Genomic DNA, 12,763 nt, shown 5'->3' on the forward strand with positions numbered 1-12,763 from the left:
ATATATATATATAAAACACACACAGATACTGTGTGGGTGTGTGTATATCTATCATAAAATATATATTTTTGCTGATTATATAGCAGAGGAGAGGACACTGAACCCCATACAGTGAAGTGCAGTGCATGCAAATTGATTAGTTAATTTTACATTACAACATACAGGTTGCTAGTATGTCACATGTATATTTATCTGAGATTAGTACATTGTTATATAAGTAACCCATCTATATAGTACTTGATTAAACTATCATAAAGTATTGGCCACTAACAATGAATTATTTACTCAATTTTATGTAAATATCCTTTCATAGCAATCATAGAAATATATTTAAATTTCAGTACATAGTAACTGCGGGGTATTACCCGACATAAAGCTGACCTGTCTAGGATTCACAGACAAGAAAACAACCAAGAGTCATTGCGGTGCTTCATTTTGCCTATCATAGGGCAGTTACAACGTGGCATAAACGCCGAATGCATATTGTGCCCAGACACTTGTGAATGTTATAAGTAACACTCACTCCATTTAGGTTTAGCTGTCCATCAAATTAGACTTTACCCAGTATCTGTACCCAGGATATAAGGGAGGGGGGGATGTGACAGGGTAGTATAAGCCGAATAGGACAATGTAATAAAGCAAATGCATCCTAGTAAAACACTGTGGAACTATTACATTGAAATTAAAGAAAATTATTGTAAATAAATCCAGCTCTTCATATTTGGGGTGTACAGGTAGAGGTATAAGTGGTACTGTGGTACTTCTCTAAATTTACACAAGTGGAGCAGTGCCACCCAGTAGGGATAATTCCCCCCTACTGGGATCCAGTCCGATTATCCCTGTGATAAACCTGGTTATCAGAAATAATTGGTTAATGTTAGAATCACTGTTCTGTTTTCTGGATACATAGGTACAATGGGATCTACAAGACAGCAAGCACACGTGCTGCATGTCATGGTTACAGAACTGGGTGACACTGGTACAGAACAGGTGATGCTAACAAGACATGCAATATACTGTACTCTGGAGTGAGATGGTAGAGGCTATTATCCAGCCTCCTCCCCATCTGCTGTATGAGATACGTGAGGAGTGACACTGGATGACAGTGGCATGAAGAGACAAGTGCCAGCATATAACATGGCGCCACTGGCATCATCGTCTAACCACATACTGGCTATTTACTGCCAGGCAGCTGTCACACTGCATGCAGAATATGAGGAAAGGGGGAGACTGCAGATACTGGGATTTCCTGTCTATGGTAAACACACATAAGGACAAAGGTGGCAGCATTGGTGACTGATGAGCCCATCCCTCCTCTCTGCCCTACCCCTGCCATGAACCATACTGCTAATATACAATTCCTGATCCAGCTCTCCCAGACGCCCTGTAAGGGCTATAAATAGTCAAAGGAACATAAATAGGAAACAAATAGGAAAGGAACAAAGGGCACCCAGCTTCACTTTTCCAAGTCAGCCGTTCAGTTGTGGTATTTATTTATTTTTGCAGCTTCTGCTGTCATATTTAACAAGGGGGTTCAAATTGTATTAACTACATGCAGAAACAGAGATCAGGCTTGGCTCATACTGGCCAGAATCTGATAGTATGGAAGATATAAGTGGCATCACTATACAGTACCCCATTTAATAGATTTACTCATTATGCTACAATGAAGCCTGTGTGCAGAATTAGAGGAAAGAGTCTACGTTGCCCATACGCAACCAGATGTCATCTATCAGTGCAGGTTAAAGAGAGTGATCTGATCGGGGTGACAGCCTTTACCCCTAGTAGTAGGGGACTCCCCTAAACAATTCAGACCGGACCAGTCATGTTTGCATCCGGCTACCTGATATTGCTCAGGCGACATGAGGATGCACCTGAATGCAGCAATCGTATGAAATGAGATCGAATGAAATCGTGGCAGCACATCTAACCTCTAAACCCCGCATACGAAGCGTCCATTACAAATACATCTATAGAATTTTCAATTTTACAGAATGACATTGTCTGGATTTAACGCGAACAAAGGCAGAACATGGCCATAATACAGTGAGATTATGAATTCCAAGTGGGATTGTTATAATGTGACAGCCCCAGCCCTGTATGTGCTCTGGCTGGATCTCTGTCGGCTGGGATCACACATCGCTCGGGAGGAAGGACGTCTTGTTGCAGTCAAAAGGAGCATACAAACCCCTCTGAGAATGTGAAGTTAATCCACTCCAGCTATAGAGAGAGGATTATGTTATAATCCCCTTTGGGAGATGCTCTGCTCTCCTCAGATCCCATATTAAACTGTTTACATAAAGGTAGAATCAACATTTTGCAGATTTTCGCTGTTGTCACATAACAGATCTTTCCTTTTAACAAGCTTTCAACAACAACAACAAATCTGAACTAATTTTTTTAGATGATTTTTTTAAAAAGATGATTTCCTCTCAGCAGGTTGCCACATTTTCTATGTCTGACCACACTGCATTATATACATGGCAATGTACTTTGTTACATCTCACACTTTACTCTCTGGGGGCTGTAACATTGTTTAAATAACAGATGTAACATGCACTGACTAATCATAGAGACAGATCAGTGTATTTACATAAAACTAATCACAATCTCTGGGATATGGAGACATGTTCCCCTATGTACATAGAACTAAAGTAAAATTACAAAAAGAAAATTCCGTATTTAAAAAGATTTCTCTAGCCGAACCAAAAGCACATTTCAGTTCTAGCTGGATCCCGGATGTGGCCCCTTTGTTCTAGGAACCCAAAACCAGAACATTTATACAATCAAACGAACTAGAGATCAATCTCCTGCTTTACAACATTGAGGGGGATTCATCGAAACTGGAGCAGATACAATCTGGATCAGTTGCCCATAGTAACCAATTAGCTTCTCTTCAGTTTGTGCAATTATAGAAGAACTCCAGGCAATCGAAAAATGAACCCTTACAATGGGGCTACCCCCGTACTGCATTGTTTTGGTCTAGGGGCTAGAACAAAAGAAGAACTACTCACCTGACCCTCAGTCCTGCAGAGGTGACAGTTCACCTTTCTCAGCATCTGGTGGTGGAATGTTCCTTGGAGTTGTCATGTCTAATGCAGTTGCATTAGATGTAATGACATCATGGGTCCTAAAACCTGCTGGGGCCTGGGAGGGAAGAGGCTGCAGGGACCTTTCTAGCAGCAAGGCAGGACCAAGGATCAGGACAGTATATTGTTTTTTTTATTTTAGACCCTAGAACAAAACACTTAACCATTGCAGTGCAGGGGTGGCCCCACTGGAAGGGTTAATTGTCCTGATTGCCTGAAGTTCAATGCACAAGCTATGTACAGCACAAGGATGACAATACCTCTACTTTTACAAAGTAATATCTGGGTTTATACAGGCATTTGGGGCACACAAAGTGGATTTATGGTCTTTGTGGCTATTGAGGATTATATTTAAATGATGGTTTTTGTGCCCAGAGTTCAGTTTTTATACCATAACCCTCAATCTAACAAAACTGAACTAACCTTAGGGTTAATCTTTGCACTGCAATAACAAGTGTTATGTTGTGCATGCTGGGTCAAACTGACAATAAACTCTGAAGTTAAATCTTAAAAGTACATTCAAAAAAGGTGAATTATGGGGTGAGTGAAATACATCCCCATAATTCAAGCGGACCTGTGACAAAAAAAGCTGTCACAGGTCGGCTCTATAGATCAGGAAGTCAGCAAACACATCACCGATCGCTGACTTCTCGATCCTCTCCCTGCAGAGAGCAGTGCCCCCACCAGGATTCCCCCCTCCCCCTCTGTTTCTCCAGCACTGGCTGGAGGAATGGGTACAGCTGGCTCTGCTTCTAGAGAGGTTCTCCTTCAGGTCAGCTCCTCTGCTGATTGACAGCAGGCAGTGGGTGGGTACATTAGCCAGCCTGCTATTGGTTATTGCAGTTTAAAATAGCCAACAGCAGGCTGGCTATTACTTCCCCTGCTATCTGCTATTTTCTCTGTATTCTGACAGCGGCCACTGGCTTTTGTCAGAATACTGAACAGAGGCGGCTCACTGGCTGCCAGCTCTATTCCTACATACATTTCTGACCGGCTCCTTTGATCAGCTGATGGAAGGATGCTGGCCAGACAGCAATACACTGTGCGAATTTCTGCCGGTTTCTCAAGAACTGGCGGAAATACGTACAGTGTTTATTAACGGTAATATCGGTAAATGTAGCCGATACCGATAATGAAAAAAACTTGGGAACATAGGCCCCGATTATCAGTGGACCCGATAATCGGTCGATCCCTACTTGAATGCATTTTAGTGTCACTTTAAGGGAGCCCATTCAAAATGAATGGGCTGTCATGCACCCTAACATGCTTAAAATCACGTTAGGGTGCGGTGGCAACCCATTTATTTTAACAGAAATCTTATAAAATCATTTGTGCATTCCACATATTTCATGCATGTTGTTTACAGAAGTAACACAAGAGTTTAAATACTCATTCGATTTATTTTGTTATAAAAGAGGCAAGGGTTGGTACCCTGATCTGTTAGCAATGGACAGCCTTGGGTGCACCAATACAAGCTCCCAGTGCCCAGTATTACACTCAATCATCTCCTGCACTGGCATCTGCTTGGGAAATGCTGAACATGGGATATAAACTGGTTTTTATTAAAGAACAGACTGATATAGTCTAAAAGTTTAATCATTAAACTTATTCTGTATTTGCATTACTTTGGTATATTATATACCAAACTTATGTTAAGTGTTTTTATGTATTTGCATTGATTTGTTTTAGTAGGCAGCATATCAAATAGGACTCTACAGAGCTCATAGAACCATATCCAGCAAGTTTGTACTGGTCTAATGTCCCTACCACACACATACAATATAAAGGAAAATGTATTTGTGAAGGAACCAGACTAGCTACCGGTATGTTTTTATGTTGTGTGAAGAAAGCAGAAGGTTCTTTAGGGCTCCCTGGGTAAGGCATTTTCTAAAACGCCCAAACCTGGGATATCAATGTAAAGGTTCCTGTCTTGTCTTTTATTTTATTGTATTTTTATTTTATTGTAACTATGCCTTTTCTCTCAAACTTCTTTGTAGTGCTGCATCAGTTTCATTGTAGGATTCACTTAGGGTGGTGTAGACGTTCCTCTATTGTCAGGGCTGGGGAAATGCAACTAGTTTAATACGATTGTGTTGGTCAATGGTTAGTTATAGTCCATATACTTGGATCTCTGATGTTCATTCTCCAATGTGCTCTTTTACGCCCACTTGGAGGGCTATACTTGTATTGCAATTGTTCATATGTTATATACCAATAAAAATGATTTGCTAAAAAAAAAAAAAAAGAAAGCAGAACACATAGAAAGAAGGGGTGAACATATAAACTCCATGCAGATGTCTCTGCTAGGAAGTAAACTCAATTTCTGCAACAAAAAGTGTTAACCGCTTACCTACCAGTTTGCATTTATATACTGCACAACCTGCTGAAGAGGGAACCACAACCTTTAAATTAAACTTTATTAACATTGGGGAAAAAGAATCAAAAAATTACAAAATACATGCAAAATATTATACTAAAACCTTTTGTTTTATGACCAGACCTCTGGAATCAGTCCAAGGTGCAGCTATAAATATCCTTTCTTATATAATGCAATGAGATGTTGGTTTGCTTTTCTGCTCCAGATACAACAGTGTACTTTATGTGTGATGGCCTTGTGGGATTTCAGAAAGTAGAAATCTCAGGAAAGGGATGGATTCTGGCACTGCATCACGCTTTGTCGCAGTGAAGTCCTGCACTTACTTTCACATAAATCACCCGCTCTTCCTTACTTATGGTTAAAGAAGAACTCAAGCCTAACCAAAAATATTTCTATTGCTCTAATGACAGCTGTCTAGATCTCTAAATATATGCTGTACCCTGTTGCAGATACTTGTACCTGTACACCCTAGGCTGGGTGATGGCTCCCTAGTGGTTCCTTCTCCACCACAGAATTCAGTAATAGTAAGAGAAAAGGGAGCCACAATCTGCATTCCTAGAGGGGGTGAAGTTCAGGTTGTCTGTCTTGCACTGGACCATTCAGTAACCTTTTGACCACGGCTTTCAGTCATGAATGTGGCTGCCTTTCCTTTTACTTGTACTTTACCCTGTAACAGTTTTGTCTCTGCTTCCAATGCTGGGAAGGCTGCTAATATGCACATTAGCTGATCTCCTGGACCAGACATCCAGACCATTTTCTCGCCTGTGTTTCTTGGATCATGAGAATGATTGAGAGCCATGCAGCTCTGCCCACCTCCATCACTGACAGCTATGTCATGTTGTGAAGGAGACAAAGACAAACATCTTATTATACTGTGTTTTATTCTCTGTCATATGCATGACTGTATGGAACCCAATTGCTGGAATCATTATTCCAAGTAACAGCATTTGGAATCTTGTATGCCAGCTAGTGCTTGGCATTCTGGGTATACACACACATGTTTACACACTCACATTACAATACCCCTCTACTGTATGTATGATTTGCTTGAGTTTTTATATAGTCTCCTAATGATAGCTGGGCACACTTAATGTGGCTTTATTCCCATATTGTATGCACATTCAAAACTGCTAAAATTGGTAAATAGACATAAACCAGTAGAGAAAATAAAATGTTAATTGTATTCATTATATCCTCAGCTGATATATGTTTAGAGATTGCAAGCACATGGGGAGATATGTCAAAGCAATTGCGACCGTTTTAGCCTCTTAGATAATATTTTTCTTTATGTGCAATTCTGTTTAGCAGCTCCTTATAACATGTGCACCTGTTGTGACCAGAGCTTGCTCTATTTTCCCGATTGCGTTTGTTTTGCGAAAGTTCGCAACTGTTTACATCTTTACTTGTCCTGCGGATTTCTGAAACTGGAGCATCACCTAACAAAACAATCGCTACTTAAGAAATCCCCGTGAACACTTCTTCAAAAAGTGGCAGTTAAGCTTTTTGCCTGGATTTGCGAGTCTTCTTTCCTGGAGTGTATTTAATCTCACTTATGAACAACATTACACTAGCATCATAAATCTGGTGCAAATATATCCCATGCGACCATATGCAAGTTCAAACACTCGCAATTGCTATGATAAATTACCCCCATAGTATATTCCATGCTCATACACTATTCTTGTTTGCACAATTGAAGTGCAATTGTAAAATCATACCCTTTACTAAATTAGGCTCTGTATGTTTTGTGGAATATTTACATGAAATAGTCCTTACAACAGTACTAGGATCTGTCAATTATAGAAGCATTCATTTATAATAGTTTCATGAAAACAAGTGCTACTGTAATAAATGTGTTCATAAGCATGACACCACACTTTACTAAAGTGACATAAATAGGAAATGTCTTTGATGCCAACAATCACATTTAAAAAACATTACAAATAAAATCTTGAATCTGACTGGATGCTATAAGGCAGTTTTTATTTCAGACACTGCAACTGATGCACTGAAGATCATTAAAGCATGTATTATATGAGAAAATCATTTCATAGTTTACTTTTTTTCTCTCACAATTCATTAAAGAAAAACTTGACTGTTCCAGAGATAGTCTACTCCAGATCAATTATATACAACGCAAAGATTTAAGCAAACTTTGTTGCCGACTCTTACCTGTTTCTGCTATCTAGGTAGCAAGATAGGTCATTGCAATAATTACATTAGAGTAAAGAAAATGAGAGTGCTAAGGGGTAGGGTCTGCCCCCTGAAACCATATGACCAGACCAATTGTTGTGAAGTTATTAAGCGATGTGAATAAATCATTAAGCAGATAACATTAATGGGCAATCAGTACAGGGAGCATTCAGTATACAGACAGTGTAGAGAATACCAACTATGTTTGCATGGAGTTGACATTTTGTCAGAGAGTCTCATAGCGGACTGCATAAAGGAAAGGTAATTTTTAATACTGTTACTTTACAAAAAGAAAAAAAAGAAAAAGCAAATGTAACAATGATCTCAACTTTCAGCAAAAGTTTTCTGTTAAATGTGCATGCCTTTTTATTCAGTTAAGGACATCATCATGTGAAGGGAAAAAAAGCATGGCAAATGAAGTGCCAGGAAGTAGCATTTCACCAGCAAGAATAATGTCACATGCTGTCCTGACAGAACCCTGAGAGGGCTATGTTTACATATGTAATGAAAGCACAATCTACCCCCTTCACCCGGTGAAAACTGAAGATAAAAATAGCTTGTTACTTAGCCTGAATTATGCAGCCCGAATTCACATGAGAAAAAGCAAAGCATGTGAGATATTGTTACCATTCATCCCCATTTGCCTTGGACAGTCCCTATTTTGAATGGTCTGTACCCAGCACATAAACATGTCCTCACCCGTCAGAGCTCTAGCACAGAGCCAAGGAGAAGATTTAGAGCACTTTTTTTGGCTCTGCGCTAGAGGTCTGACAGGTGGAGAAAGAAGATGGCAGCAGTAAATTAAAACTGGTGCGATACTGAAGAAAGAAAAAAGAGGGCAGTGCTGGTGTTGCCCTGGAGTCTGCTGGTGTTAGGGCAGATCCCAGTTGGTTCCACAACAAACACCGAAAGCTATATTATTTGGCATTCTTTCTGTTGGTGCTATCTGCCACATATGAAAATAAGCAACTACAAGGGTGGAGTAACTTTAGGATGGCAGTTCTGTTACCAAAGGTAATATAGCTGAGGGGAAGAGAGGGGTGTTGAGGCATTATGAGCTGCAGGTGGAGAAAAGTAAGATGGGGCTGCATGGGGATGGGCATATGGATACAGTGTGAATTGTGGCTACAAAGGGGAAGATGCAATTCCCAGGATCAATAGTAACCATATACTGTGCGCTTTCGCCGGAAGGAGGCCTCTTTTGTTTAGGCATTCACACTTTTAGGCTGTGAGAACATGTTTCCGCAAGACACATACTTGTGTTAGTGCGATGCCATTCATTCTAATGGGCAAGCTACTGGGAATAGGAAGCTGGGCACTGCCATGGAGAACGCGTACCAACGTTTGCTTGTTTTTTTAATCAGGCCTCAGAGGCTGGCACAAATACACAAATCCTTTAAATAATATTCTTGGACAATGCCCTAAATCTGTATGTGGTGTTTTGAAACAATATGATTTGAGAGGCCAACCAAGCAACAGCGTACACTAACAGTACATATTTGGCTGTAGAATTGATTTTGTTCTTTTACAATTAGCGTGGCTTACATACAGCAGCAGTACCCCAATCTGATTCATTTCACTTTAAAAAAACACGTTTTTTTCAGGTAGCTTTAGCAGTCATGCATGCTTTTACATCACTGGTAATGGATCTCCTTTGACCAGCAGGTAAAAATAGGGCACTTGTTTGCGGTGGATGCCCCTTGTTCAGTAATAATAAGCAGCAAAAGGGGTTGAATGCTCAAAGAGCTAACAATCAGAATTAATGTCATTTCCTAACTGACCTTAATCTCTCCCTATCTAGTTTGTCAGTATTTCCTATGCTTTCCCTACAACAGCCTCCTATTCAGTGACACTATGTGCCCCCACCTTTTATAGTGAGGGGGTTGGCTTATCCAAAATCCCTCCTATTGGCCCTTTTAAACCTGCTAGCTATAGTTCAAAGACCGTGCTGTGCATTATGTTTAAAACTTTTTTTTATAGTTGGTATTATGTGTTGTTTCACATTTTGAGTGTCAGATGCTGGATAGGTTTGATTATAATTTTAATCTAGTGTGGAAAAGATATATAGTTTCCGCAAGAGTTTTCTTTTTTTATGCACTTTACATAAATGCTTAGCTCATCTGTCATGCTCCTTGCACCACATGCAGCACACATGATTGGCCCCTGGTGCAGTTTCTCACTCCTCCACTCCTTAAGCTATGCTGTACAGGGACTGCAGAAGGCTGGCAGGTATTTTACAAAAATATGTGGCTTTAATATTGAGTACAACTTAAAAAAATGTAAAAGGAACTAAACTGTGTAGATATGAACATATCTTAAATCAGGCAGTGATTCAGGACTCTTAGTTTTGAAAGATACATTGATCCAATCAAGTGGCACTACTTTATCTAAAGAATGTTCTAAAATGAAATGATCAACCAGAATGGTTATGGCATCTGGGGGAAAGAATTGTACAGCAGGGCTGAATACATCTTAGGCTCCTTTCACACAGGCATTCTGATCAGGTCAGCCCGACAGTTTTTCCAAGCGGATGTGACCGCAAGAAGAATGTTAGTCTATGGGCAGACCAGATCTAAACAGGCGTATATCCAAATACATCCGATTACCTCCCAACCCGGCCAGGTCCAGAAATACAAACAGATCAGAGTTCCGTTACTGCAGACCCGATTGTGGTGGATTGGGGGTAACCTGATGAACACATGTCCGTTTACAATTGATTCCCCATAGACCAACATGGGTCTGGTAATTTCAGTTTTCTCCTCTATAGTAAGATGGAGAATAAAACTGGACAGACATGGATATCACCGTTCTGATCATCAGGGGATCTGTGCATGAAGGTGTCCACGTGAAAGGGGCCTTATTACCCACAATGGAGTAAGGCTGGTACTATATTATATAGACCAATTTATGAGGAGTTACACTGAGGAAAAGTTAGTTGTACTTCAGGGACAGGAACATTAACTGGAATCACAACAGACTGTTAAGTGTTATAAATGTGATTGGGACACTGAATGTCATAGCACTACTGTAATATTACAAAGCTCACTAAAATACTATGAAACTTGCCTCTTGATGTAAACAGTCTGGGTTCCAAAGGAACTAAAGCTGAAACAGAAATATTTAAAATCTGAAACTTTGACATTTCAATATCTCGTTCCAATGTTTCCACTTTTTTTGGATGAAAGGATAAAACATAACATATAGTTTGCGCATGACACATGGCAAGGATACACTGTGTATAAAGAACATGAGAGATGAGGAGTTTGGATGGCTGGGGTGCTTATCATGAGTTTGTACTAGATAAAAGTAGGTTATTTCCTTTCCTTAGCAGACTGACTTCAAACACATAAAAATACCAAATAATATATCCACACTAATCATACAGTACTAAAAGGAACTATGCTTGATTTTTTTGAGGGGTGGAGAACAGACATAAGCAGCAGTAGCCATCTTATATCAATTTAACTTTTTTTACTACCCGTTTGCTGTAGGATCCTGGGGACTTAAATGTAAGCTATTAAGAACACAATACTCCATGCTTTCACAAAGCTTTTTTACATCCACTCCGCAACAAATGCTGAAAGAACGGACAGAAAGACCTCTATGAAATTGTAAGGTCTTACGAGCAGGCCCCTCCTAACCCACCAATCTTGAATCGTATTGCAACTGCACTGTCTCCCTTTATATTGCCAAGTCCTGCACAAACTGCTGGCGCTATAGAAAAGCTAATAATATAATAATGACCACTGCTTAGTTATAAAAAAGTGGACACATTTGAGCTTGTCCAGTTCCTCCCATACCTGGGTTGATGTTTGTTTTCTATAATAAAAAAAAAAAAGTGGAGAAGTTACCCAATCATGGTACAGGTTTTATAATGTTCTATAACAAGAACAATTACAGTTTGGATCTGACTCTTTGCAGTGGAGAGGGGAGCATATTCCTACTTCCAGTTCTTATCAATTAAGCCCCCAAGTTGCTTTCTAATTGGACATTTTAGTAAGATATATAATGCTGAAAGCTATTTTGTGAACCTAGCAAACAAGTCAGAGAGTTCGAACCATCAACTTAATAGACTTGCTACTTACTGCTGCTAAACTAATAAGATGCATGGGCAAAGGAGTAATATACAAGACGGCTGCTTTACTTCCTTAGGTTTCAAGTCTGATGTAACATGAGCTTTTAAAGAGCTTTTAAAACAGTGTACTGTGTCATATATTGTAAATAAGTAAGGAATAAAATCATATTACATGCAAGGGAACATATTCTGCAAACACGTATCTAAACAATAAGAGATAAATACAGAGGTATTTTAAATTGTATCACTCTGTTCCCTCTGCCCTCTATTTTATATATAAATAGTTCAATTCCTCCGACCTGTGTAACAGAAATCTATCACTGCTTTCAGTTCAGTTATATGGCAGCTTTGTTTGTAAATGTGAAAAAGATGGTCTACCTGCAAGGTTGTCAATTTCCTTCTCTTGAAGCAGACTAACAGCATCATCATCCCCTTCCAGCATTAGTTCAGTTTCGGCATTTTGATTAACAGCAGCCTGGCTTCGGAAAGTCTTCTTTGATTTCATGACATCTTCATCTGTGCCTTTGGTTGAAAAATAAAATAAAATATGGTATGTTAGTCAAAAACAGAGCTAACACCAAGCTGAAAAGTAGTCACAAAAAAAAAATATATATATCACACAAGGCCAGAATAACCAGAACAATGCTTTAAATGTCACATAAATATGTAAAGTAGGGTGCAGAAAACAATGTTGATGAATATAGATAAAACAACATTTTATTCATAAGAAATGTCAAGTGGCAGACTACATTATGTAAGGTTGTGGTCACACATACAGAAAGATGTCCCTCTCATATTAATCTCGTCATCTTCATAAAAGCATTGTCAGCCCAAATGATTACTAGAGATAATCTTGTTACATCAGTTAGAAAAAACATTAATCTAATAGGTAGGATTATGTTTTATTGAATTAAAAAAAAAGAAGAAGCAAATGACAAAAAAAAAAAAGAAAATGCAGGGACTCACGAAACACAAAAATTCAGAGGTTTACAGATGTTGAATATATATCTATATCTATATATATATCTA

The 12,763-nt window shown here is 39.2% G+C and overlaps 1 protein-coding gene across 4 annotated transcripts in view; it reads right to left on the minus strand.

Moving 5' to 3' along the window:
- The window catches only part of NBEA (neurobeachin), a 553,993-nt gene that overhangs the window by 144,758 nt on the left and 396,472 nt on the right, over positions 1-12,763 (minus strand). For all 4 annotated transcript variants that reach the window (XM_018554206.1, XM_018554199.1, XM_018554191.1 and 1 more), the window contains one exon: positions 12,113-12,256. In XM_018554206.1, the coding sequence (XP_018409708.1) occupies positions 12,113-12,256 (144 nt within the window). The remainder of the gene's footprint in view (positions 1-12,112; positions 12,257-12,763) is intronic.

Source organism: Nanorana parkeri, unplaced genomic scaffold (genome assembly GCF_000935625.1).
Source record: "Nanorana parkeri isolate BGI_ZX_2015 unplaced genomic scaffold, ASM93562v1 scaffold8, whole genome shotgun sequence".
Taxonomy (NCBI): domain Eukaryota; kingdom Metazoa; phylum Chordata; class Amphibia; order Anura; family Dicroglossidae; genus Nanorana; species Nanorana parkeri.